Consider the following 26382-nt stretch of genomic DNA (forward strand, 5'->3'; position numbering starts at 1 on the left):
CAAAGAAGAAATCCTTTGGAGAGGTTTAACTTTCGTTGTGTACACGTTAATAACGTGAAGTGATTACAAAACACTGTAATACGTTTTCTAGAAAATATCTTTCTGTTCATGTAAATGTCTTGTTAGTTCATAGTTATTGAATAGCTTTGCGTGAAACATGTTTATGTTTATACATTCATTCCTTCATTTTATACAGTACACTTGCAGTATTTGTAAGTCATAACAATGTTCTGCACCTTATGGATGTTACAGAGGAATGGGCTCTACGTTTCGTACCTAAGGAGAACGGTGTGCACAATATTCATATTCGATGCGAAGGAGTCCATATCCCGCAATCGCCGTTCCGGGTGCTCGTCGGCACTGACGACGCTGATCCAGCAGCCGTAAATGCGCATGGCCCTGGTCTGAGGGAAGCCATTGCTGGACACAAGACCGATTTTATTGTCGACACCACCGCAGCTGGTATCGGCAAGCTCAAGGTGCAGGTGGATGGTCCCACTAAAGTATCCATGGACTGCACAGACGTCGAAGAAGGCTACAAAGTGCATTATACTCCCTTGGCCCCTGGCGATTACTTTATCGCAGTAAAGTACAACGGATATCACATCTCGGGATCACCATTTAAGGTTACTGTGAGTGGCGAAGCTGCTCGCACGTCGGCTGGCGGTTTGGTAGCCGCCAACGTCGCTGAAACGGCAAATGTCGAACTCGACACCGTTCGTAAGGTCGGAACTACTAAGGCAGATCGCCTGCCAGCATTCAAATCGGACGCATCGCGATGCACCTCAAAAGGTCTAGGACTAAAGAAGGCCGTCATGGGACGCGCTAACACCTTTACCGTCGATTGCAGCAACGCTGGCAATAATATGCTTTACTGCAGTGTGTTTGGGCCTAAAGGGCCTTGTGATGAGACGTTCGTCAAGCACATGGGGCGTAATATGTATAACGTTTCCTACCAGTGCAAGGAACGGGGCGATCACGTCATTATAGTTAAATGGGGAGACGAAAATATTCCCGGATCCCCATTTAAAGTTATCTCAGGTTAAACTGCTTGTTTCTTACGTCTACCAGTACGCGAAACTAAGGATTTGAAGCCCGCTGAATGTTACGTATATCTGAGAATGAACCAAAAAAACTCCATACAGGAAAAAATCACAATCATCTATGACTCACTAAACCCTCTAATGAGATAGCTCATGACATTGTTGTGATGTGAGAAAATATGCAAACGGTCGGACAGAGGTCTATCTATTACTCAACCTAATGTCATCCTCTTCATAGTACAGTGATCGCCTCAGATATACCATTGTTTTTGCTCACATACATACAAATAATAAACGAAATAAAAACTACAATGACTAAAAATAATAATAACAATAACAATTACAGTAGTACAATGAGCGGACGAGTGTGCCACATATAGCGGCTCTTATCTACGCAATAAAACTGCCTGCTACACATAAAGTCAATTTGGATTTCATATATCTTCATTCATTAGGCAAAGCATATATAAACGTCCCATAGACAGGTCGAACTGTCGAACGCTGATTTATGTCTGTAGGCGCTAACAAACAACTGGTTCACATTATGCAACGGTACGGTACGATAGGCACGATAGACACACGGAAGCAGCTCTCAAACAGCAACGTACCTAGGCACAATATAAGGTATGACACCACGCTTGTACTTGATTCTTTTTTGCCATGGAATAAATCATCCTGGTCCGTTTCGGAATCAAATGAGTGTTTTAGTGTTCGGACAGCACCCCTTGTTATCAATCGTTGATCTTAGCGAGACAAAGTTCTACAAATAGATATTTTCAGATAATTCTTTGATTATCTCATCTACTGGGATTGCAAACGGTCTTCGGCCTTCGTTGAAATTTACCCCATGATGCAATCATTTTTTCGCATATTATTACAAACCGCAATTGAAGAACAGGTGTTGAAAATTTGCTCTGGTGTTAAGTTTATCAGAACTGAAACAGGCTATGGTAAGCAACCTTCAATGCGGTTCATGATTTCACCATTTGGATTACTTCGCGAGACCTACTTATTGCCATCGTGTCATCTTCTGCCCACTATCCTTTACCTATTCTAGCGACTCCTACAGCTTTGAAGGATACGCTAGCATAGACATCTACTCATTTCGATCCAAACGTTTTTCTGTTATTTTTGTCTAGTCAACAACACGTCAACCTAATATATAAATACTTGATTCATTACCTATCTCAAAAATAACATATCTATCCAGAATTTTGCCTCATATGGCCTGCAACAGTATTACATCTCGTAGGGTAAGAAAAACATTTTAGTTCTGCCAGTATAAGGCCCGGTGATTTTGTAAACACGATTACAAAAAAATTCACCTTTTACATATAATCGAAGAAATGTAAGGCCCACTGAATCCATCCAAAATAATTCCAAAGGAATATGGAAGTAACAAGAAATTCTTTTTGCGAGTCAAACGCCCTCCGTAGGTCCTGGAAGGCTGCAACAACGAACGAGACACGAAACCCTTCGCTTACGCAATATTTTAGTACTAACTCCCCATAGTATGCTTGCGTATAAGCCTTGTTTGTGTCTGTTAACGTCAATTAGATACGTGAGTGTTGTTGTGCGTTCATTTTCATCATCTGCGGCTTTTTATACTTGTCGTACGCTTAAATAGGGTTTCGGGAGAGCGCATTGCCATCGATCCTTGTGAGTTTGTGTAGAAACGCGTTATTTTGTAGAGCTTAATAATAACAGGTTAAAAATATATCGAAAGTTGTCTACCATATGCATTGCATATAATAACGCAGCTTTACTTATTTACGCGAATTCTACTTCTGTGATATATATCAATGGTCTTATTGATTCTACTATGCACGACCATCACTGATATTGGCTACTGATATGTTGATTTTGTCAAGAAAGCGGCAAACAACCATGTACTAGCTCTAGCCATGGGAATTGACCCATCCTGACCCTGTTGCTAATTCAAATAGATAGACTGCTTCCTTCCTTCCTTATCTGCTGCAGGTAGAAGCCTTACGCAGCGTCACGGTTCCTGCCCAATAACAGCAGCTACAGCAATTACTACCGTGCCAATTACAAAGATTCGATGTCAAATAACCGAAGATTAGAAGACATATTTATCGCTCCTTGACAGATCAGGATAATCTGCGTGATTGTACTGCACCTAATTTATGTAGCTATCTAATTCATTAATAGGCAGTAGCTTAAGGTAGATTTTGTATAGGAGAGATTCACTGTAGTTTGATTTGACATCCAAATAGATTTCCAATATGTCTTCATGTTTTTTTTTAACAAATCTCTGAAACTACACTTGAGGTTATCGTTAGGCATTAGAGTTTACCAAGGACAGATTGAATATAAGTACTCGACGTATTGAGTATGAGGACTTGACGTAACTCCTAGTAGTACGTAATAAACATTTAAGTGAGATGAGGTGCCAAGTGATACGTTTCCGGTTGAGGCATGAATTTCTAGGATCTATTTTCAAATAAGTTTTTTCAAGTAACTGTCGTACTAATAGGACGCTATTACAGCTTATAATTGTATTACTCTTCAATTAGCTTCGTGATTACTATAGCTAAAAAATGCCAAATAATGGCTGGCGTAAAGAATGGTTAGACGGTAATAAACCAACAATTAAAAAACAGATAAAAATATGCTAGGTTAAATATTGCTATATAAAGCCATTTTTTTTTTATGTAAAATATTTTTTCTCGTTGTTAGCCTAGATAATTTGAACGTCCGGGGTATGTCAAGGGTTAGTTCGAAATGCGCCCGTTTCATAAGCCACACGCACCTATCTACATCATAAAAAGGCCTTTGTGGTCTTGCTTACAAAGTTGGAAAACTGAATCCAGAAATAATATCGACAATTTGGTAAGTATATTGACATATTCTTAAAGAAGAGACATATTAAACGACTCGCGTTGACAGCATAGAATGAACCTAAAGCTATTCTATGCACCTCTTCGTAGAGGTATTTTTCACAGGACAAAAATTACCTTACCCTTGATGCTATTGTTTTTGTGACTAGAACCCTGAACAACTGCGTTCTATGAAATACCATATACGGCATTATATATATATAATAACCTTGAACTTTGCAATCATATCCTAAATGCTACCTATAATCGTAATATCATTTAAACTTGTTTTCATTGTGGCTATCTATTTAGCTGGTTCCTTTTTTCTCTTCTATCTGTGACTTTGATAAAAGTCTAGTTTGTCAAGTCTACAGTAGACGCTTGCTCGTAGGCCCTGTTCGTCCTAGCTGGTCGTAACGTTCATGAGTCCGCGCTCAGATCATCGTTTGAACCATTGTAGCCCCACTCCCATCGGTCGTAGCCTCTCTCGCGCTCCTTTAGCGGTAGCAGCGGACTCCACCATGTTGGCCACTGGGATCGCCCGCTCCCTCAACTGTCATCCAGGCGGCGTAGGCCACACAACGCTGCTCATTCTCGCTGAGTTGCCGCATACACCCTGTCTCGGCGGCGGCGGCGGCCGTCTGCACGAGCACTCAACTGAACTGTTACACCCGCCCCCTTCTCCCGGCCGTTTCAAACAGCCAGCGCCATTCAGTCAGTGTAGGCCACCAGCAAGGCCGTCGCTACCAGCCAACGGTACTCGGGACGTTGTCTGCGACCGCATCGGCAGGTCCACTTCTGCTGCAGCTGTCGCTTCAGGCTGCTCAGGTGAAAAAAGTGAACGATTCTCCGCGGCTATCGGCCTGTACCCACGCATAATACCAGTAGCAGCTGAAGCCAACGTAGTCGCGCTCAAGGAGCCCGTTCAGCAAATCGCCAGTCTTGCGGCCTCGACGATCTACCGAAAGTGCACAACATTCTCATCGGCGCCTCGTTTGTGCATTTGTCCGTTTGCTGCTTGATAATGAACGCCAACCTTCTACTGAGTCGCCCGTTTTCCTGATGGAGTAGACTGTAGCAAGGACAACAGCGTTCATCGTGGTAGCACTCATCCACCTAACTATCTTTCGTTTACGAAAGAAATCTATTCGGTGACGAATCTACTCACGAAAAAAGATTCATTCACAAAGCGTATGCATGCACTACTGTGTTATTCATAGGAGCTAATTACATACTTATGTACGTCTTGTTTTGGCCACTGAGGTTCCTATTCTACTTGAACTTCTACGTTAAGCCCATCGTGCAAAGAAAGAGCGAGTATCTTTGATAAGCTATGCTGTTGTCGGGCGTTGTGGCGACCTCTTGCATTAAATCAACAAGCCAAATCCAAAGCCAAGTTAACTTGTAACTTGTAGGCAACCTTGAGCACTGCGGTCGAAAAATTCGAGTTGGCCATAGCAGAGAGCGGGACCGCAATCCGCGTATGCATATTTAATAGCACTATCACTACCACGTGGGCAACGATATACGAATTTGCTTGTTCTGTGAGTGCCGTGCCTGTGAAAGGTAGTGCTTCTAGTACCAATTTTTATTTTCAAAGACGCGCACCCATACGACGAGTTCAGCAGAACGAAAAGAAGAACGTCGTAACGTTGAACTAAGTGAACGGAAAGGGCGTCGTCGCCGTCTTTGTTGACTGGTTGTGCAAGAAGCTATACAGAAATATCCAAAGCGAAATAAAGTGTGCTTAACGCCCGTAGTGAATCGGCCGCTAGACAGCTGTTACAGGAACTGCGAGCCGGAGGTAGGTTGTCTGAAGTTGCTTAAATATATACATATCGAGCTCATTTAAACGTCAAGGATAAAATTGGAACGTATTTGCCACGTCTGATTTTCCTACAGTTCATTGCGTTTCTAAACAGATGAAATAGAGAGTATGAGTATGAGTACCTAAAGTGACGACGGAGGACATGGCCATTGGCCAACAAGAGGATAACTAACGAAATTATTGCTTAGCAATTGCGGTTAGCAAATGGCTGCCCTAGAAAACAGGACACCAGTGACATAATCTGGCGCACCCATTACATTTTATTTACTTTCAGCGTTTTCCTGGGCCGCTGTCGTTCGTTAACAATTAACGCGACCATGGACGTGGGCCCGATTTGACCCGTTTCCGTGGTTATTGCTTAGGTTGTAATTTACGCTTATCGATTACATTGAGGACACTTCAGGTTAGCAGGTTTAAGTCTAGTGGCTCGTATGCTGCAAAGAAAAATAGCGTATTATGGTAACTACTAGTTATAAACATGGTATTAACTGATAATAATAATAATTACCTAGCTTTCTTGTCGCGTATATTGTGTACTAACAATGTAAATACATTACATTTTCGATATACTAATGTATTATACTTTATCATTGTCATTGTTAAACAAATAAAAATTGTTGCTGGTCGCGCGCCAAGCGTGGGACTACCTGAAGATATGCAACAATGATTAAAATGTAGTCCAAGCATTATTGAGGAACCGAAATCCCAGAACCGTTGCAGTCCTCAGATGGTCTAGAAGAGTCCGGTACCTCTGAATGATCTGCGGAGTAGACGGTTTTGAAAAACATAATAATCAGGCTAAAGAACTTAAAGAAGCCGAAGGCTGGAAAATTTGGTATATACAGCCAACAATCGTGGATAATACGAAGCAAGACGAACCAGATAAAACAATTTGCTGCTGTTCAGAAACAATAGCCCATTTACGAAAAGTATGCATCTTTCATAGGGCACACGAACTTTATTATCGTAGTTATCTCGACCCGGGTAATCAAAGAAGGGCACTACGTGCAGTATTCTGTTCGGCTATAACATCTCTAAACATACCCACAACTTCTATTTTCCGCTGAATTCCCGTTTTATATCGAAAGAGCGAAAGCGTACGAGTTAAAGGAAGCAAAGGTAGAAAGAGGGGTATAAAAAAGGAAGAAAGCGAAGCGCGAAAAATAGTAAAGAGTGTCCAGGTGGACGACGAATACTTGACAGGTCAGGAACAGGAATTTAAGGCGAGCCAATATTGCTATCCTGCGACGAGCTGTCCCCAAAAAACATTGTTTCTATAGGGGAAAGAGATTTCACATTAACCAAGGTAGGTAAAGAAGTCCGCTCGTCTTGTGCAAAGACAAGTGCTATTTTTGTCCGCCATCTTATGCGAAAACGAGTCGCTGTAACTTCAAAAATAAGGAGGGCTCAGGTTGGTAATTATAGAATCGTAAAATTCGAACACTGTTACGTGAAAAGCAAGCAAAATGCAAAAGAAAAGGATATGTAGATCAAATTGCATCTAATGAAGGGGTGCGACGCTCCATACAAATGGATCCCATACCAAGCTATTTACTAGTCATAGTAGATTAGATTACCTAGAAGGAGTGTGGGTATCTGTTTCGTCGACGTTTCTGTCGATCAACTGGAATCAATGAAGATGAGGACTCAGACGATCGTACTACAATACTTATATAGATAGATCTGGCATCGTAAAGTCTTTTAGTAATGGCGCAGTGGGTAGTGTTTGGCTGCTCAACCTTAGGGACATATATTGGTTTGGGTTCGAATACGAGCGTAGACTCGCGTCATTTCGTGCTGGGAGACAACCACACAATGTGATATCTTATATACTATATATGTGGCGTGACACTTGAATCTTTTAGACGTTATTAGTTAGTAATATAGCAAATGATTCCAAGCGATACACACATCTGTAATAGGCATTCAGCTGAATAGTGGAACCGTTGCACTATGGGTTGATTAAAAAGCTACTGAACCATGGGACGTTCACCAAGGTTTGAGGATCATTTAATTCGCTTTAAAAATATATTAAGATACTTTTGTTTCTTTTAAGTGACAATTCTAGCTTGAAATCTCGCTGGTTCACAATATCAAACTAAGCATGACATTTCCTGGTATATTTTTTCGCTGAATTTTTCTCCATACCAATGTAAGGTATTGCATAATGTTTAAGCACTCTCTACGTGCTTCGTAACAACAAGCACCAACATAAAATAGCAGTTGCACGACCCTATTGCATATATTTATTGACTTTGGCAGAAGACCTTTTGAACAGCAATCCCACCAATTTTAAAATTTCAATCATCAGTGTCAACAAATGGACATCGTCATCCTTGTATGTAATACCGTAGCGTCAACAAGTGGTAAGTGCCACTAGAAGCTGAATTTCTCTGACAACTTTACCGATATTTATTTTCGATTATTTCACTATTGATTACCTTTAGAGTGTTCAGATATATATGAAGTCTACGACACGTGTCGTTTTCTGGTAAGTGGCTGTGCGAGACCTAGTAGTCCTATCTGTGGCTTAGGTGACCCTTCGGTGGGAAAGTGTAGCGGAGCAGACGACAAGGCAGTAAAGCCTGTTCGTGTGGATTGAAAGCGCCACGTTATTTGTTATTACTCGTGGGTACAATCGACAATTACAAGCGAACAACAGCCATTAACGGACCGCACAAGCCACAACAGTAAACGTCACGAACGGCTTATTTTATTTATTATAATCACTCGTGACTTGAACATAGTGAAGGCATTGAGTACATCCAGCATAGCAAACCGTTCATCTTCAAATGCTCGTTGTCACCATAATATGTATAATGAATAGGTTTGAATGATATGTGCTATAAAAACAAAAAAAAATGTGTGGAATTACTGATGAATTCATATATACCAAAGAACTACATTCGTTATATTTAAGAGTACACGTACAACCACGATGGAAACGGCATGTCCTAGTGTCGTATCTATGACAGCTCGATCTCCCCATTCAAATGCGGTTATTTATTGGTTTTAAAGAGCTAAAACTTTAAAATTAATATAATGATTTAGGGATTTTTAGGAGAATAAAAGATAATAGCAGTAAGTTACATCTTCTACTCGTGAATATCTGTAATAAGGCTTTTTGCCCTTTACAAAACAAACTGACGGCGGTTTTCAAAGTTCACCTCTGAATGTACAGAAGTAGGTCACTGGATTGCTTTTGCATACTCAATCGCTTGCAAGATATGAAATGGAAACAGGAAAGTATAAGACAATATGCACCTATTCCAGCTATGCTTTTCTATTATTTTGTCTTCTTTTTTGTAGTTGCCACAGCTGTGGGTTATAAACCTTTCATATATCAAATACACCGGTCGCACCATCAGTGCAGTATAAATAAAGACACGCCTTACACTATTAAGTCATGCTGTCACTCTGGCAATTTAACTAAGTTGGACTACTCGTTTTTATGATGCTATATTTTTCACGCGTTGCTGGCTACTCCAGATGTTCACAAAAGAACGTTAGCTCAAAATCAGGAACTCAGAGCTGCCAACGGAGGTTAGGGAGGTTTCGGTGCAAACATCTACCTGCTTCTAATAAACGTCTTGACAATGCTTACATTTATAGACACCTGAGCAGATTTGTTCTTGAAAGCAATGGATTATCGGCCTACTATACGGCGCATCAGGACAAGAGAGAAGAAAACGACCAAGCTAGTTTTCTTGAAGTGCCGTGTTGTCAACAAGACCCCTACTCCTTTCCGCGTTCCTTCATCTCATCTATGAGTAGACGGGACTTATTCTCGCCTGAATTCATTCCTGCGGTGGTAAGAACAAACGATATCAATCGTACCCATAATCACACGAAAATTAGGAAAGTACATATATAATGGTATCGGGTTTGCCTCTGCAAGCAAACGCAAGCCCGAGTGGCGTGCAGCCACTGAATACGTGCCTATGTATTATTAGTAGTTTGGGGGCAATCTATCCCGCTGTGATCGTCTCCTTGTCGAGCGTCTTCTCAGGACACTCATATGCTCCTCTTGTCGCCACCTGGTCTTCCTTCGACATGCGCTGCATCGACAAGTGCTCGCTTGCGAAACTGCGAATGTACTCTCCAATGAACTAATGAGTTTGCCTGGAACAATGTAGCAATGTGTGAGTGCTCGGGGATATGTGGCAGATACTAAAGCGCTCTTCTTCCTTTTCGTTTGTATGTTTTTTCTTCCGGAAAAATCGAATCAACGAACAGGAGGAAGAAGAGGTCGTTGCCTGCTCGATGCAGGAACGGCTGGGCCGGCCTTAAGAGCAGAGGGCGTTCCTAGCTATTTAAATTCCCTTTAGCTATTTGTTGGTTGTTGTCCGTGCCCTGTCGTACATGATCGTTTTTCAGAACAACGACAATAATAGCAATGGCGGGAGATAAATCAACGAGAATACATGACTGTTCTCCAGCTAGTCCTTCTTCCGCCTGCTTTCTAGAGCATCGGCTAAGAAAGAGATTACTTCTACGTAAATTAAAGATAACAGATGCTCCTTTTTTAACGTATGCTACACAGGCAACGTATCATACCTGTCTTGAAAATCGTTAGGTTAACAGCTGGCGCGTGAGTGCACTCAATGATCGTAAAAAACACTCCCAAAATGGAAAATCCAAGTCAAATAGTTAATAAATGCTTTGCGCGATCAGTACCGGTGATGCTCTGCTGGCGAGTTGACAGGTCGAAGCTGTGTACCGTGCTTTTCATTAGAACCTCGTATTCAGACATGCTGTCAGGGCATCAAGTACGAAAGATAATCACGAAGCGAGAAAAATATCAATATACTCATACAGCTTCTGCGCTTGAAATATTCGAAGACATTGTAGGGTAACCGTTTGATGGTTTGTCTACAGTATATTCTTCCGTTCTGGCAGCTTATGCTGATCATGAAGAACACCTCAACATGATTATAATCTATTTGCACCTTACGATGCACCTTTGTTCTTTTGTTCGAATTACGTATTTATGATATGTTGCATTGAAACGACTCACTTTTCTGCCGGTATTTGGCTTTCGCAGGGTCATGCACGATGTTCAGGTTTTGATCATTTACCGTTGGTTTCCTATTTTCACTTACGTCACCATATTCTCAGACGACGAAGATCAAACAGCATCGCTGCGGGGGCACAGGGCATATAGCAAATTGATATGGAGCCAATCCGCCAATGAATAGCCACAGCAGATAGCTATGCTTGTGCTAAAGAATTTACATTGTGTTTTGCGATTTCGCACACAAATACTAGCCTATTTATGGTCTTTGTATATCTGTGGGCTTGATGGAGGGGCATTGGGGCGTGCCTGAGAAAGGAAGCCTATGTAGGTATTAAGAACATCGTCGGGGTCGGCATTGAATACGATAGATGAAGTGCCTTACTGCTAGCTTCGTCCCGCCCTAGTCCAACAGGGTCGGCAGTGTCCGCACGTTCGTCGACAGTATTCGTAGTCTCGTTTGTAGAAGGAAGAAGGATAAAAGCGTAATAAATAGCGCCTAGCAACATGATATATAATGTATTTTATAAAATTTCAATTGTAGAGGATCGCACGTAGACTTAGTGCCTATAAATGTCGATTCGGAAAGAGGTGCGGAGCAATGAGAAGACCATCGATCAAGCCGTCTCAAATTTGAGGCGGATTGCCCGAAAGAAAAATCGTTCCGTTCTTTTGGGGGGAATCCGTTTTGTACGTGAACCGATTTCAAGGTTAAAGGTTTGCGGCATCATACATCTAACAATTTACTGAGCTAATTTTTTATGTGCTACTTCTCGCACAATGTGGCCGAAACAGTAAATCCGCCCCTCTCAAACAACTCTCATAATTGAGTTCTGCTAGAACTAGTTAAGTTAGAAGGCTTAAGGTATAAACGTAAGGGGACATCAGGTCGGGCGCATTCTCTTGTAATATCTGCCTCGTCCTAGCTAAACCTTTATAATATTGTTAACAATACAGTTTTTCAGAAATATTATTGGGTTAGTTCTCATCTATACGACGCAAGTAAGCTAGCCTCTCCGTATATTGGGCAAACAAAATTATGGACTTCGGTTAGAAAACCAATAATAATAATTAATAACGAGCGCTATTTACGGAACTGACGAGAAGATAGGTAGCACCGTTGGAATTTTCATAAAGGCTAGACAACTGGAACTGGCGAAGGGGCAACTAACGTACATACACGTTCAACGTTATGTTCATCAATGGATACACTTCAAACTGTGCGCCAGCGAGTTATCCTTCATCTCTAGGTCAGTGTGTATTTATCTCATGTTTGCCGTGAGGCTTAAATTCTTCGGGGACGCCTTTACAGCGGACTCGTTTCAGCAGTAGATAGAACGAAGCTGTAGAGCTCCATACGGTAAAAGTACCTTGTAGAAGATCTACAGGTGACTATTGTAGAATACTCTAATTATTAATATCTAATGGCGTCTCTGTGTTAATATTTGGGTTGCTTCAGGGCTATTCTCTTCGATATGGACGTTTTAGTGTCAATAATAGTAAATGTACAGCGCAATCATCGCGGGTTATATAGTTAATGAAATAGACAAAAACGACAACGACCCCACAGGAGATGTGCTTTAATTATATAACAATAGAAACATTCAGAGAGCACCTCATAAATTGCTCATGTGTTCAAAGTATATGTACGATACGATATGAATATTTACTATATGAACTTGTCTGTGTTGTGATCATTTAGATGTATGAATGTGATTTACGCGAAACGTAAATATCATAGAATGACGGAATTCGGAAAGGGTTCGAGCAGATTTTTTTTTTCTACGCTTATATCTCTGCGCCATTGCAGACGTCCATCGACCTGATCTCGCGTCGCAGGTAGCTTTTGTCCGGCACTAACGCGGCCTCCATCCGCATCACTAAGAGGATGACGCTGTTGTTTTCTTGTTATTACTATCCATTGTAGTTTTCTGTTTGTTAGCCGCAGTAACGGTCATTCAGTGGCCTCAACGAGTGAATTAAACACAGCACAAACCAACCAACTGTGACTATCATCATCATCATAGCGTCATCATCTCCGCTGATGCCACTGACGAAGAACGATACAGAAACATGCATATAAGTAATCATACTGGCTGAAAGCCTTATCATTGTTGTGGTGCCGGTGATGGACTCCAACAACATAAAGGAGCTTCGGCTAGCTAGCTCTAGAGACATGCTTACATAGCTCCATTGCGATGGAAGAAATTGCGGCAGGGCGGAGTGCTGGTCGTCGTCGCTGTCGGCCACTACCGATCTATTCGCCGCAGAGCCGAGGTTACATTAAACAATGCTCGGAAATGTACACGAGAGACTGTGGGCTCGACAGACAGTCAAGCGGATTATAACGGCCACCCGTGAACAAAACACCTTTATTTCATTACGGCCGCTGCCGCCTACCTGATCGTACAACAATTATAGACTTGTTTCTCCCGGCGATCTCAATGAGATGTTCTGCCCTATACATTAAAACAAAATAGAAGACAACTGACGATATCCCGCATGAATCTGTACGTGAGGTATGCCAGAACTAGCGTTCAGTACATGGAACGGTAATAGTGGCTTTCCAAAAGAGGAAAAGTCCAATTTGTAAATTTGTTTATTCGTTTGTACATATTTTTTTTTTTGTATAGTAATAGAGTAGAACGGAGATACAGAAAGAGATCACCGGATCGGAGTCTTTGTCCTCGACATTTCGCCTGTGGAGCCTGTGTGATACTTCATTAAACTTCGAAGATTTTCTAAAATTTCTATAATGGTCCGGGAGCCCTTTCAACGATACAGTATCGCCGGAATGTTATATATTTGATCATAAAATCATATGTAAGTTGTTTACTTGAGATAGGACATTACAAAGGTGCTAGAAATAACATTGTTAATAATGAACACTGTTGCTTTTTCTGACGTATTTTTTCTGTTGTATCTTCATGACGAATTTTATTGACTACTCTTAATCGACACGATGCGAACTTAGCGAGCTTACTTCTAAGCGGCTGAGAGGCATTTGACTCAAGATGACAGATTAATAATAGATTCCTTAGATTTTCTTATAGTTCCAGTAACTGACAATTTGTAAGTGAAATTGGCGTTTAGGGCATCAAAATAGACGGCCTCGATGTCTCCAAAGTCGGCATTTCTACAAATCAAAGGAACTGATTATTAATGAAAGCCAGAAACTCTGTTTTTTACGTGCATTTATTTTTCTATTGTATTACAACAAAATCGATCCTTTTGGTCTGAATGATCAGCTCCTATGGAATGAGTACGGTAATTACTAGACCCGTGAACAACTTACTATAGTCCTTTCGTAAGTTCGGTGGAAAACTCTATTACGTGTTTTTAACTACACAAGCGGAGAGTTTGTGTCTGCACCTTGTGCTACGGGTAGATGCAACGACATTGCTTCACCCTATTGTCGCTAGTGGCGGCAGTAGTAACAAGGTCGTCAACAATTAGGCTTGACAGACATAGCCGAAGGATAAATACGTATTCTATCACCCATACGAGATGCTGTTCTATGTATTGCAGTGGTAAACAAACCAGTCCATAGCACGTTCTTTTACTTCCACGCCGCAACGGACACGTTAGATAATCGCATGTTATTTTTGTTAGCTTGGCTCAAGAACATAGTCCAAGGACATGCTCAACGTTGAATGGTTTACCAAAGGGTGAACTAACAATGGAAAAAAACGAATTAAAAAATTTGTTCATTGTTTTACTTGCTCCATTTTAGATATACCTGTCAACGCGATGATATCGCATCCCAATGCTTGCCAGCCCTTGTGATCGATACGCCTAAATCTGAACTAACCTTCTTTTTTATATCGAGGGAAGCTTCCTGTTTTAGTGGTGATAATTTCGATAGCATACGGCATCATATATGCCCGGGGTTGGAGCAGGGGGGGGGGGTAATTGTCAGCTTCAGGCGTGGCTTTCCAAAGCGCTTACCGTGTTTTTCTTCTCGCTGATGCAAAGGAGCTTAGGCGAACCTGGGGGCGGCAAGGCCATTCGCGCAAGACAGCGTATTCTTCTAATAACATCATTATATAGTGATGATAATATCGCTCGAGTGCGCGTTCCTCGCGTCGCACCTTACTAACGAGAATAAGATGTATCAATCTAATTTTCTTTCTCAATGCTCTTCCAAATGTTGGCACGTTATGGAGGCGAAAGGAAGGAATGAATAAACGTAATAACTATCGCAGTGTTTGAAACAAAAGATGTTCCGACTAGCGATGACTTGACTCCTGACGAAACAAACACAGGGTAAGTCAAGTCGAACATGGCGACTGGGTAATGCTCTAGTCACTATCTAGCTCTGAGGGAGTCGTCTGCTCAAGCTATAGCAAGCTATAGACAATCTCACAAGCTAAGATATATGCGTGCTAAGGTGCGCCGGCAGATAAGCACACATTCGCAGACGGCTAACGACTCGACTGATGCTACTGCTGGTACTAAAACTTTGGCGATGTCAATAGTTACTGCCGTTGCGGCTACAAACTAAAGTGTGAGCAGCGGCTATGGCGATGATAGTGGCGATTCTGGTGCTCCTTATAATCAGCGTCAGCGGTAGACAGCAGGGCTCCAGTAGGCTTACTTTGCTTGCCCATTGCTCACCTATTATACGGCCTAAAGTCGTTGACGATTGCCCTTTCCGCAGATGACTCAGCTAGAGCTGTTACTGCTGGAGTCAATACTGCTCCATCTGACGACGAGTGCGGCGGCGGCATTCGTTGGCGTCGCCGCCACTGCCGCTCCTGTTGCCGCCAGCGCTGACCAGAAGCCGCGCTGGCCGCAAGAAGCGAGCCAGTGATTCAGTTGGCGAGCAAGCGCGCCGAAAGGAAAATATTGTAGCTGGAAGAGTATGGCAGTTCTCTCAGTTGGCGGCGACAGCCGCCGCTCTAGCTAATAACAATCAGAACTGCAGCCAGGAAGGGGTCTGGAAAGCAGTTCACGAATGGCGTGGGGCAGCGCACAGAGCGAGCCCACAACAGCTCGGGGGACTGAGCGTAGCTGGATACTGAATATTGGGCATATTTACGTAGTGCTGCGGCTCGAAATAACGGAGCGACCACACCAGCAGCAAACGCCATAGCATCCCCTCATTGTAGCGCTATTGCCGGTTTGAGCCGCAGACGATACCATCTGTATGTACATGGATGTGTGTGCGCGTGCGTCTGCCTGTGCTGATCGTTGAACGGCCATCACTGGGGGTTCCATTCTAAGTAACCCATAGTAGTGTAATTAAGCTAGCGCCGAAAGTGTTAGTGCAGTAGACAACGAACTGTGATTGAACGTTTGCACTGCGACGGTGACAAAACAACGGCAGGGCAATAACGCAGCGGCAGGCGCAGAGTACCGACTCAGGTCCCATGTAGGCTGTTACGGCTGTTATTGGAGTCATTTCCATGCAAAATTCTAGTTCGCTCAGACATTGTAAACGAAAGAAATCGAAGCCCGCATTCAAAGACGACGTTTCGGCTACTCGAACAGCAAATCGGCTAGCTCGATACGAAATGTATGATCGTCGTTAGCGTCCTGGCTGCTTTTGAGCCTACTGGATACACTTACCATCAGAAGGACAAAAATCGCGTCGCACAAGTGAACAAGATAGTTAATATTAGTTTCATCCTTTTAGCACATTTTCATGTATCTGGATTAGACCCAAAAGATTTCTGAGTGACGCTGGATAGCTGAAGTGTGGTTCGTTTGCCCAAGAGCGGTCCACCGCCGACCGAAGCATCGCGGAGCAGCGCTGGTCAGAGCAGAGCGAACGAGGTGAGGAAAACCCAATTGAGCAAGTAATGACCAACGCGGAGTGTCGCGTCCAAACGAAACTGGGTGTGGTTACGTTGTGCGGTATTCCAGAAAACCCGATAGAAATGAATTAGTGTCGAAATTCGTTTAGATAACATTAGGTAAAGGTTTCATGTTGACAATACTGCGGTATCAATGAGCGAATGACACATAATGGACTCCAAAGATATAGATCACTGACTTTAGGTGATTAAGCGACAGAAAAAGTCAGTATCATCTTGATACAAGCACGCTGTCGCGAGTTCAAAACAGTTATTTTTGAGGTCTGATCAAAGCAGTGTACTTTGGATACCTTAACCTTAGTAATCCTATAACTAAGGTTAAGGTAATAAGAAAGAACAGACCACTGTACATTTGTCCAAAACAACTAGGATGCAACAAATACACGGTTGGTAGAAGGATACTAATCATTCAAAGAGCTACCGTAATGAAAGCCGCTTGAGTTAAGGCTCTACCTTACTCTACGGGCGATTTTTCTATTTTCGCAAGGGTGATGTTTGATAGAACGTTTCAAGCTAGCCATATGGTTCGTCAGTGCCGCGTAGCTACGTATATAAGTAGACTAACATCATATATATATGCGTATTTGTATGGTTGGACTCGATTAAGTCGTTTTTACCAAATGTCCGCTTATAGGAAAAATTCCCCTAGTAGATATCGGAACAGCTTGTACTAGTTGTTGATTATACAAATCACAAAGTAAAGCTCTTAATGAAACTGTTCAGTATTGTTACAATATAGACGTAAGGGTGTTATATCCGATCTTACATATATATCCAATACACCGAGCTAGATGATGCGCAAGTGTTTTGCTTACGACTTGCATGAATATATAGGGTGTTTGATTATTGAGCAAGTAAAAATAAATTTCCATTCTGGTGTAGTGGTCCGCCTCATTTATGAGTGATATTATCGATTAAAACTGCTTTACGCCAGAGCTTTGTTAGGCCAAACTTTCGTCAGTGAAAAAACAACGGATTTATCTATTCGTTGAGGAATGAGCCTTTTCGATTTTTACCTTGTTTTAAATCGTCCTAAATATTGTTCGTTGACGTTTTAGCTTTAGCGACTGGCTCAGACAAACTATTGTCCCCGCACATTTTCAGTCAGGTCGATCCTGTTCCCGCTAGATAGATTTATGGTCGCAGAGCTCCTAGCGAAAAGGTTGAACTTTCGGCATAAAGTTTCACCAAACTTATTGACCAGGTGAACAAACAGAACCGATCTTCAAGTCCTATCAATGTAAATTGGAGTAAAACTTGCACAAATAAAGCACAATGTCTTCAATACCGTCCTGATTAATTGTCCCGTTGATAGCTTTACGATCTATCATCAGTCAGTGGTAGATAAATGTCGGTACGAAGTGCAAGCAATCCTTCATTACTAACAGATATGATTTAACCTGTGACAATTGAAGTTCCTCCTCCCCCCCCTCCCCTCTCTCCTGCTGGCACATTACACATGTTCACCTGGCCGTTTAAAAAAATCGGCGAACGGCTTTAGAGATGGCCAGCTTAATGTATGGCTGAGGTTGACGCTAGACGGAATATGGACACTGGCATAGCCGCTGAGAATCGCTAACCTTTTCGACCCCGTTTCTCTATACGACTACAGTTATGGTCGATGTCGTACCAGGCAGACAATGAATACGCGTACGCGTAAATTACGGTTGAATGTCTAGACTCTCGTTTTTTGCCTTTGGTCTGCTTTATAGGCTGAATGATTGGCTGGCTAGCTGTTGAAGCATTGAGCTTTAGTGCATTGTTGTCCTCTTCCAGATCGTTTTTCCACCCTCATCACGACCGCTCATCTTTGCGGTCATCGCCGCGGTTAAAACCACAGAACTCAGAGCTATACATACCGACCAACGCGCGCTTAGAATGTCGTTGTCTCGTCATCTGCTCGAAGAGGGTGGTGATAGTGGCTAATCACAATGGTGGAGAGATGGTAGCGTGAAAGAAAAGAAGCATCAATGAGGTTAATGGCACAATGGATAACATACAGCGGTAACGGCAGGTGGTGTGGGGCTAGACGGCGGCGGCGGCAACCCCGCTGGCGCACTGTCACAAGCCCTCACGTCCTATAGTAACTTGGTCGAAATGGCAATAATAGTATAACAGTACGGACGCTGCTCCGGTACTTGCTGTTATATGGCAAATGCTGCCGAAGTCACCAACAGCACGCGTGGCTCGCTTACGAACTAGATCCAACCGTCGTTTGTCTGTCAGCTTGACTGAGCTGAAGTTCGGTCATTGCAAACGCCGTTAGAGGAGCAGCGAGCCGTAAAGCTAAACTGGCACACTTGGCTCCGCTGCGCGTCACCAAACTAAACAACAATTTACAAGTTACAAGTATCTGGCGCGCAGGCAAGTGCGTCTTCCTTTCCCCGACAATCAGGTAACAGCAACTGTACTGACTTGATGCCTCGTTATGAAATGCAGACCAGTATAACACTTGCCAAAGCTACCAGCTATAATGCTATATGCACAAATGCTGCCGTCCTGTTGTTTGTGTTTTGCTGTATGCGTTTAACTTAAGTCGCCCTATCACCTATGTCGGGTCGCGTTAGGAAAGTAGCCGGGCTTCGTTTAGTAAATCTCTTACAGATTCAAGAACAGGTATCGCGTCGTGTATCTTTTTCGCTCATTTCACCGCAGCCCTGAACAAGGCACCAACCTATTGCCTTTCTCGAACGATATTTTCCCCCCTCCTTCTCTTTCTCACTGGGTTTTATGACGTTATAGTAGGGGAAAGAGAGGAAGGAGAGAATAAAACTGTATCGTCTGAATCGAACAAAACAAATATTCGAATACACGAATATAATAGGGCGCGAAATACAAATAGGGCGACGAGTTTGTGCAACACAAGCTTGTAACTAATGTACAGTACGACTGATTTCTGAACGCCCGATGGGGTGCAAAAATATGACTGCTGAATCAGAGTACTGTTTTTTAGCAGAACGTTTTCGACTATTCAAGTTCTCCTTCATTCTATTACTTATTCTTGTCCTATTCGAATTACTTCTTCGATTTGATCGAGATCACTAGCGTACGTTTATTTCTGTTTTTAACATTTCGTATTTATGGATAGCTGACAGATAATATATGCTGTGCACAAACAGGTGGACTGAATAGCTTTGGCTAAAAACGTAACCTAAATTAAGACAAGAACGGCCAGAGTCCCGTAGCTTCTCAACAAACTTCTGCTTTTTAATCAATACTTAGATGCTGACTGGTATACGTGGACGCAGCGAAAAGCGTCACGCACCATCTGCGAGCGTGTCTAGAAGTAATACGACTGGTAATGATCAGCATATAAAGAGGTGGCTTAGATCATACTGAAGAAAGCAGTTCGCATTCATAGCTATATTAACAGCTTGTGTAGAGAGACTGTAACGTAAACGACCATCGCTTTCAAAAAAAAAAAGCAAATAGAGATTTTGCCGATTGATATGGCAGAGTTTAAAAAAGCGAACCGACCCGCTTTTTTGTAAGGTAACACCGTTACTCTGTATAAGTTACTCTGTATATGAAATGATCTGTGCAGCCTTGAAGAACTCAAAGAACTTCAAAGAATGACCAACTAGACTACGACTGAACAATGAAAAAACCAGCATCAAGAATACAAAACACAAACAGGTCATTGCTATAGTCAATGATCAAGTCATCTTTATGCTATTCTATAGTTCTTTAAACATATTAAATAGAGTTATCCGCCTACTCTACATTATTGTTCTTTGACCCTTTTTCAATAGGTACACCATAATTGCATATGAATTATTTTTTCGTAGGCACCTAATAGCCAGGTCACTCTGTCCGCAAGGGTTATAATCAGGTAGGACGGTGAGATTTTGGCGAATAGTACCAGATCATCTTAAACTAAACGGAGGTCTATTTGCGGGTGGGCGTAAAAAGGAAATGCACTCCTTGTCTTTAGTTTCATTTCGCATAAACTGGGACGCGGAACCACAGAGCGAGAACGAAAGAAGCTAAACAAAAAGGTCGTTCTATCGAACAGCAGCATCTTCAGAGGCAAAATGGTAGGGAAAAAGGTTTATCGTCTGCTTGGCTGAGGCAAAGCCAAAACTGAAAAATACGGATGATAAACACCAGTTCAGCGCTATCCAGCAGCAACGCTACTAGCGCTTCTTTCTACTGCGGTAGCTTCTGGAATATATATATGGTACTCTAGGATGGACCCACAACAGCCGGTTAGCGGCAAAACGAAGAAGATGGTGACCGAACGAATGACAGACCCGTGCCCTATTTGTATAAGATACGATATATATATAGTGATAGAGAGAGAGAGAAGGAGATACATTTATGCACACATATGTAAGCTCTAGGTAACCACGAAGAAGCCAGTTACCAATATAGACGCTAGTCGACAGGAAGTGACGTGCCTAGAATTGTGCGCGACGACAGCAAGTAGATCCTATGTGGAAACATCTGAGGAGGCCAATTATGCCTATTGCTCGGTGGCCAGTAACTGATTCTGGTCTGAACAATCTAGTTCTGTACTATATACACAGATAGTTGCAGAGATATGTACTTTTCTAAGAATATTCGTATAAGGAACTTATGTTCTGCTCGGTTATACGTAGTTAAACAAAATGGGATTTTAGGTCCGTAAGAACGATTTAAAGATGGTCGCGCGCGGTAATCTTTACCCTGTAATTGTCTGTACAATTAAACCTGTTACTACAAAATCGTACTTGGCTCCTTCGTAATAGACAGCACAGGCACTTTTTGGACCGTACGAGAAATTAAGTAATCATCAAAGGAAAATCATTTGTCGATTGCTGTTTTTATTCTGGGCTTAATTACTGGGGTTATTACATTGGGCGTCTCAGCTTTATTGCCTTTCTACTCAAACCACCGTGACCTCTTCGGACAACTCTCTTGGAAAACCGTTTTTCATATGAGTGGAACATTTGGAAAAAGCGGTGCTACGTTTTAGTTTCGTAGTTGATGTTTGCGTCCACCTTTGTTTTCCATTCCGGAAGTGATAACATGCGTTCTTCATTTAATTCTTAGACGCCCTTTCTACCGTTTACGGGCCATTCAGCATACGTAATACACTCGACCGAACTGCTATGAACAGCCCTCAGACGAAAACGAACGCTGTCAACGTTGACGACTGGATCAAAAAGAAGAGAAAGAAGGCCGGCTCCTATGGGCAAACGGCGATGCCTTTCCGCTTCTTTTAAGAATAAAGAAATGCAAATATACGAATAGACGGGAAACGTAGAAATGATAGGACTAAGCTTTTACAAAACAGGTGGTGGTTCGCACTTAATAGCACCCAGAGATTGGAAGGTTCCAAGTTGTTTCCAAGTAAGACGAAACTGTACAAGAAGAAAGACAGTACATTTTATTGGAAAGCGAACTATCGGTTGGTGGCCAAGCCAGTTAGACAAAGGGTAGCTTGGAACGAATCTAGATTTATATACAGGCCCTATCAAAGGCTTCTATTCATTGCACGCTCAACTAATCCTAGGTCAAAGGCAAGTGCCGCCACGCGACATCAGGATATAGCAAAATTTGGTCGAGGGTACCGCCAGTTGTCTGGAAAGGGAAAAATTTGGTGCCATTGGTGGCTGGGACGATACGGCCCGGTTGAAGGAAGGAACAGACAAGCGGCACAGAGCATGCTCTGCTTTTACCCGACGATCAGCAACCCTACACCCTTAATCATCGAGAGTTATGGAAAGTTATGGAAACGAAGTCTGGCTTGCACAAGGTTTGGGGTGAGCCAGTTTAGGTTGGCTTTCAACCTGAAGGCCGATAGTCGCGGCGGTGCAATATGGGGTAGATCAAGGTGCAGACGGAAGAAACAAGAGGGGAAACGGAACAAGCAATATAGGCTAACACTCACTGTGATCAATCGTGCCTGAAAATACTGAGGATGTATTTGGATGCACGACGAAACGAGTAGGTAGGGAACATAGAAACGAGTTTATGTCATGCAAATAGCAGGTATAAATGGTTGATTTAGTCGGTTACGTGATCCTGCTCTTACCGTATTGTTTGCTTCCTCACTCCCATTCTCCGTATGGTTAAGAAACCCGTCACTGTCTCTGCCATCAACAACAATTACCGCCACAAAGTACTCTGCTCACTCGCGCGCCTATTTAGGACCTGTTCTCGCTCGTTCGCCTGCTGCTTGCCTTTTGCAATTACCTGATGGAGGCAAAAACATGTTTTTGAACATATTACATATGTATACAGGATAGGCCAAAAGGTTCCTGACACCTTGAGAAAAGTTACATCTCAGTCATAAGGTATTTAATTTGGACAGGTGTGAAGAAAGGAACTTCGGACTGTGAGGAACTACTCGATCTTGTATAGATGAAACACCAACAATGTAGCTATATAGCGGAAATGATTTCTCTATTTAGCTATCTACTATTAAAAGAGTGCTAATAATAATCCGTATCAATTGTGTCAACAATGAAAACAAATTGTTTCTCTGTTGATTCAGTCGGCAGTGATCAACTTGAGCTACACGGCTGCAATTTTTACAAGTCCTATTTTTCTTTAACAACTCTAGACAAAAATATTAGAACACTGAATAAGCTGTGAGGGCTCTCCGCCATTCGCTAATTATGCCATCATCGACGTTTCGCGTACATACATTGAATTAGCTGAAGTATTGTATACGATAAGTACTGAAGTGCCTTTTCGACAGCAGGCTATCTCCAGGGCTGGTAATAGATTTCACGCCGCCATTGCTTTATTGCTAAAGATCACTCTAAAGGTGTATTAAGAACTGGTAGATATTTTATCTTTGCCAGGACCAACCCTGAATACAACTACTCGAAATTAGAAAGCTAGTTTAGGACATTTTACATAGGGCTCTTTCATTCGTTTGTGTAACATGGCTAGGTTTCGGAACGACCCTTGCATCTTTAGAATAGTTACTTATGAAGAGGCGCAGGGCCTACGACACTAACGACAGCGCTGATCTTGTACATGAGCTGTAAAATTCAATTTTCGCAAGTATATTCAACTTTACAAAAGGTATGTTCATTCAGCGTTCATTTGGTTGATAGGCAGAGCAACACTTAATATGACGAAAGTACCAATGATATCAACAAACATGATCAGCTGACTGGCTAATTTAGATTGTATGTTTGAGTAAGTAACAACCTATGTAAATTTATACATCACACAGAGACCTCCGCCAGGGCTCCGTAAAATTATGTTTGCTTAGCTGCTGAAAAAATTGAATGGTTTATCAGTAAAAAAAAGTTTCAGCCACTCGATCAACGTGCCGATAATATGAAGCCCGATTCAGGACCTCCTAAGTGACAGAATGGTCTAAAGCTTATAGCAGCAGGTTGTAAGAAACAAAAGCTAATTTAGTGAGCTCGTTTTCATGCGTAATCAACATGGATATTTTTCATCGTAGGATCACCGTGGCGTTAAGGTGGTAGCCCATGGCATGCTCAAATTGTACCCGCTAAATTACATTTGCCACCCTATGTTATCCTACATATTCCTATTTGTATCCTGTATATTGCCTTTGGTCAGTTGTGTCTAGGGTGTTGGGGCTAGCAAAAACAGTAACACAAATGACAGCGCAGAGCGTGTACAATACGAGCCCATATTGAAACTGTCACGTGGGCGTAATTGTGTCGTATACAATAACTTTGTTTTAGCACGCCCTTATCACTTATTTTCACTTACTCATAATTAGAGAGATACCATTTATAAAATATGTATATCCAATAACGGAGTCTATCCACGGATCAACTATGCTGCACTGGAGATATCACATTTTAGAGGTGAATTAATTTTTAAACCGCTGCTTGTTGTAATCTTCTGCCAGATTCTACCATCCGTACCGCCTCATACTAACCTTTGCTCTTGAAGCGGCAGGACCACAGTTGTCTCTCATGTACAAACACATCATCTCGGGCCTGAGACCTCTTCGACAAAGCAAACAAAGTGTTCAGATAACGCGTTATATATCCCTCTCCCCCCCCCCCACCTCCTTTAAAGGGCACAAAGTGACAAAGAGAGGACGATGCGCCACTTGGATAGATGTACACAGGTCTGTAATGATAATTTTATCTAAGTATTATAGTAAGTTGTTTGCGGATAACATCTTTCATTTCAATAAAATCGGTCAGCTTATTGCCATTTCAACGTTATCATGTGTTCCATTTGTAGATCTACTTATCAAGATACTCCGTGGTTACCTTTTTTCGTCCACTAATTTGGCTAACGATAATCGTCATAGCTAATAATGCTCGCAAATAGTGGGCAAGGGAAGCGGCAAAATCGAACATCTTACCTTCGAAGTGGTAATTCATGCAGGCATACGTTGCCAGGTAAGAAAAGTTCAATGATGACGGCTGATAGCGAGAGGTGGGGCTTACCATTGAATTTAACAAATGCCCTGGAAAAGAAAAAAAATTGCAATAATAGATTCGCTATAGATCCTTCTGTTATGTGGCCGAAATGGAAATTCACCAATTTTCGACAAGGTATCAATTAATATGTCACTGGGCTATATGGCCTAACTAGGTGGGCTTACATGGGCCTTAAGCCGTACCATGTAGGTCAGTAATGGTTCGCGCCATGAAATCAGTCAATCAACAAAGCTAAAAACGAAAGAAGTGCTTTGTAATCATTTCCTGCCGAGTTCAAACATGATGATTCGGGTACTTTAGATTCATATAAAGGCCTGCTGAGCTGTGTGTCGAGCCGGTTTTGAATTGGTCGAAGTGCCGATGCATGCTTAGGTTGCATTTTAGGCCAGAGGAGAGGAAAAGCTCCAACGATGCACGCACCGTTCTCCGAAGCCAATATTAATCGAACTGAAACCTGTATATCATGGTCATTTCGGTCCTAAGTAATTATTTATAGTAAATTCCGATCACGATCATAATAATCATATACATAACATGGTGCATACTTCGATAATACTGTTTTGTCTGAACAATCCGAAACAAAGGCCCACACTGTCGTCGAAGTTTCTAATTTTATGACAAGAACGACATGTGGCACAAAGTTACAGTTTAACTTTACATACTTACATATACATACATAAACTTAGCCGACGTTGTACTCCGATGCCACTTAGTTCCTTCTACTCCTCGATAAAATTGTCACAGACACCATCCAGTTATCCATATGTTCCACGTATGTTCGAAACGCAGTCGTTTATCGATCCCTCTGCGGATAAATAGCCGAGACCACAACAGAAAAACGAAGTTCTTATTTGGTATAACGTTCCCATATATATATAAAATGATTTCAACAAGTTTAAAAAATCCTAATAAACATTTAGCGAAACCATAGGAAATACGCGTACGTTAGAAAAGCCCAGAATGTACTTTTGCGCTTTTTTCAACCTCGATGAGTATGCACCTGTGCCAAGATTAGTATCGTAAGAAAATTCCAGACCCCAAATTTCACGCCATCGATACGAAACTACAACTGGTGATTTGAGCTTCAGCCTCTATCCTGTGACACGATGGATTCAGCTTCAGGATATGTATCCTTGGAAGATTGTGGATCATATACAGTTTAAGATCAATACGATTTAAGTGAACTGTATATGAACTTTCGAAGTAAATTTCACCAACTTCTATTCGATAGCAGAAGATATCCAAAATATTGTATAATCGTACCATTCCTAACTAGTGGTAGCGGTCATTTCGGATTGCTTAGAGGTTTGGCTGATAGAAGGCGTAAATTAGTAGGAAAAAACGCGTTATTATCATAAGTGCAATTAATTAATCAAATATGAAGAATAATAAGATATTTTCTATAAAGTGTCGTTTTCTAAAAGTTAGGTTCGAGTGAAGGATAAAAAGACTGCGCACAA

General features: G+C 42.0%; 3 protein-coding genes across 13 annotated transcripts in view; 2 read left to right on the forward strand and 1 right to left on the reverse strand.

Annotated features, from left to right (window-relative positions):
• The window catches only part of cher (filamin A protein cher), a 35030-nt gene extending 33291 nt beyond the window's left edge, over window positions 1–1739 (forward strand). Inside the window, exon 22 of the mRNA XM_022847973.2 lies at window positions 253–1739. Within this exon, the coding sequence (XP_022703708.1) occupies window positions 253–1046 (794 nt within the window). The 3' untranslated portion in view covers window positions 1047–1739. The remainder of the gene's footprint in view (window positions 1–252) is intronic.
• Window positions 1740–4577: 2838 nt separating this feature from the next.
• LOC111268787 (uncharacterized) overlaps window positions 4578–26382 on the forward strand; it is a 41709-nt gene continuing 19904 nt past the window's right edge. Inside the window, exon 1 of one of the 2 annotated variants that reach the window (XM_022847975.2) lies at window positions 4578–5687. The gene's annotated coding sequence lies outside the window, so the exon portion shown is untranslated. Of the gene's footprint in view, window positions 5688–15427; window positions 16504–26382 lie in introns of those variants that run through there. The other variant, XM_022847976.2, reaches the window with a different exon arrangement.
• Window positions 5949–26173, reverse strand: LOC111268790 (biogenesis of lysosomal organelles complex 1 subunit pallidin). 10 transcript variants are annotated; one of them, XM_086971813.1, is made up of 9 exons: window positions 25923–26173; window positions 25599–25727; window positions 24844–24948; window positions 24406–24602; window positions 22564–22724; window positions 9651–9833; window positions 9316–9514; window positions 6359–6471; window positions 5949–6145 (listed from the first exon to the last, which is right to left on the reverse strand). In XM_086971813.1, coding segments are annotated over exons 2-5 (357 nt in total). In that variant the 5' UTR covers window positions 25601–25727; window positions 25923–26173; the 3' UTR covers window positions 5949–6145; window positions 6359–6471; window positions 9316–9514; window positions 9651–9833; window positions 22564–22671. The 10 variants fall into 10 exon arrangements, with proteins under 10 accessions (XP_086827939.1, XP_086827936.1, XP_086827944.1 ...); XM_086971810.1 differs by having other exon boundaries at window positions 25589–25727; XM_086971818.1 differs by having other exon boundaries at window positions 24406–24475; window positions 25589–25727; window positions 25923–26168.

This window comes from Varroa jacobsoni, unplaced genomic scaffold (assembly GCF_002532875.2).
Source record: "Varroa jacobsoni isolate VJ856 unplaced genomic scaffold, vjacob_1.0 scaffold_1320, whole genome shotgun sequence".
In the NCBI taxonomy this organism is placed as follows: Eukaryota; Metazoa; Arthropoda; class Arachnida; order Mesostigmata; family Varroidae; genus Varroa; species Varroa jacobsoni.

Excerpts from the sequence above, each read along its gene's own strand:
- LOC111268790 (XM_086971812.1), bottom strand. Across the intron at positions 24,603-24,843 it reads CATGAATTACCACTTCGAAG|ACCTGTGTACATCTATCCAA; the intron begins GTAAGATGTTCG and ends TTATCATTACAG. Across the intron at positions 22,725-24,405 it reads CTGCCGCTTCAAGAGCAAAG|GTAATTGCAAAAGGCAAGCA; the intron begins GTTAGTATGAGG and ends TGCCTCCATCAG.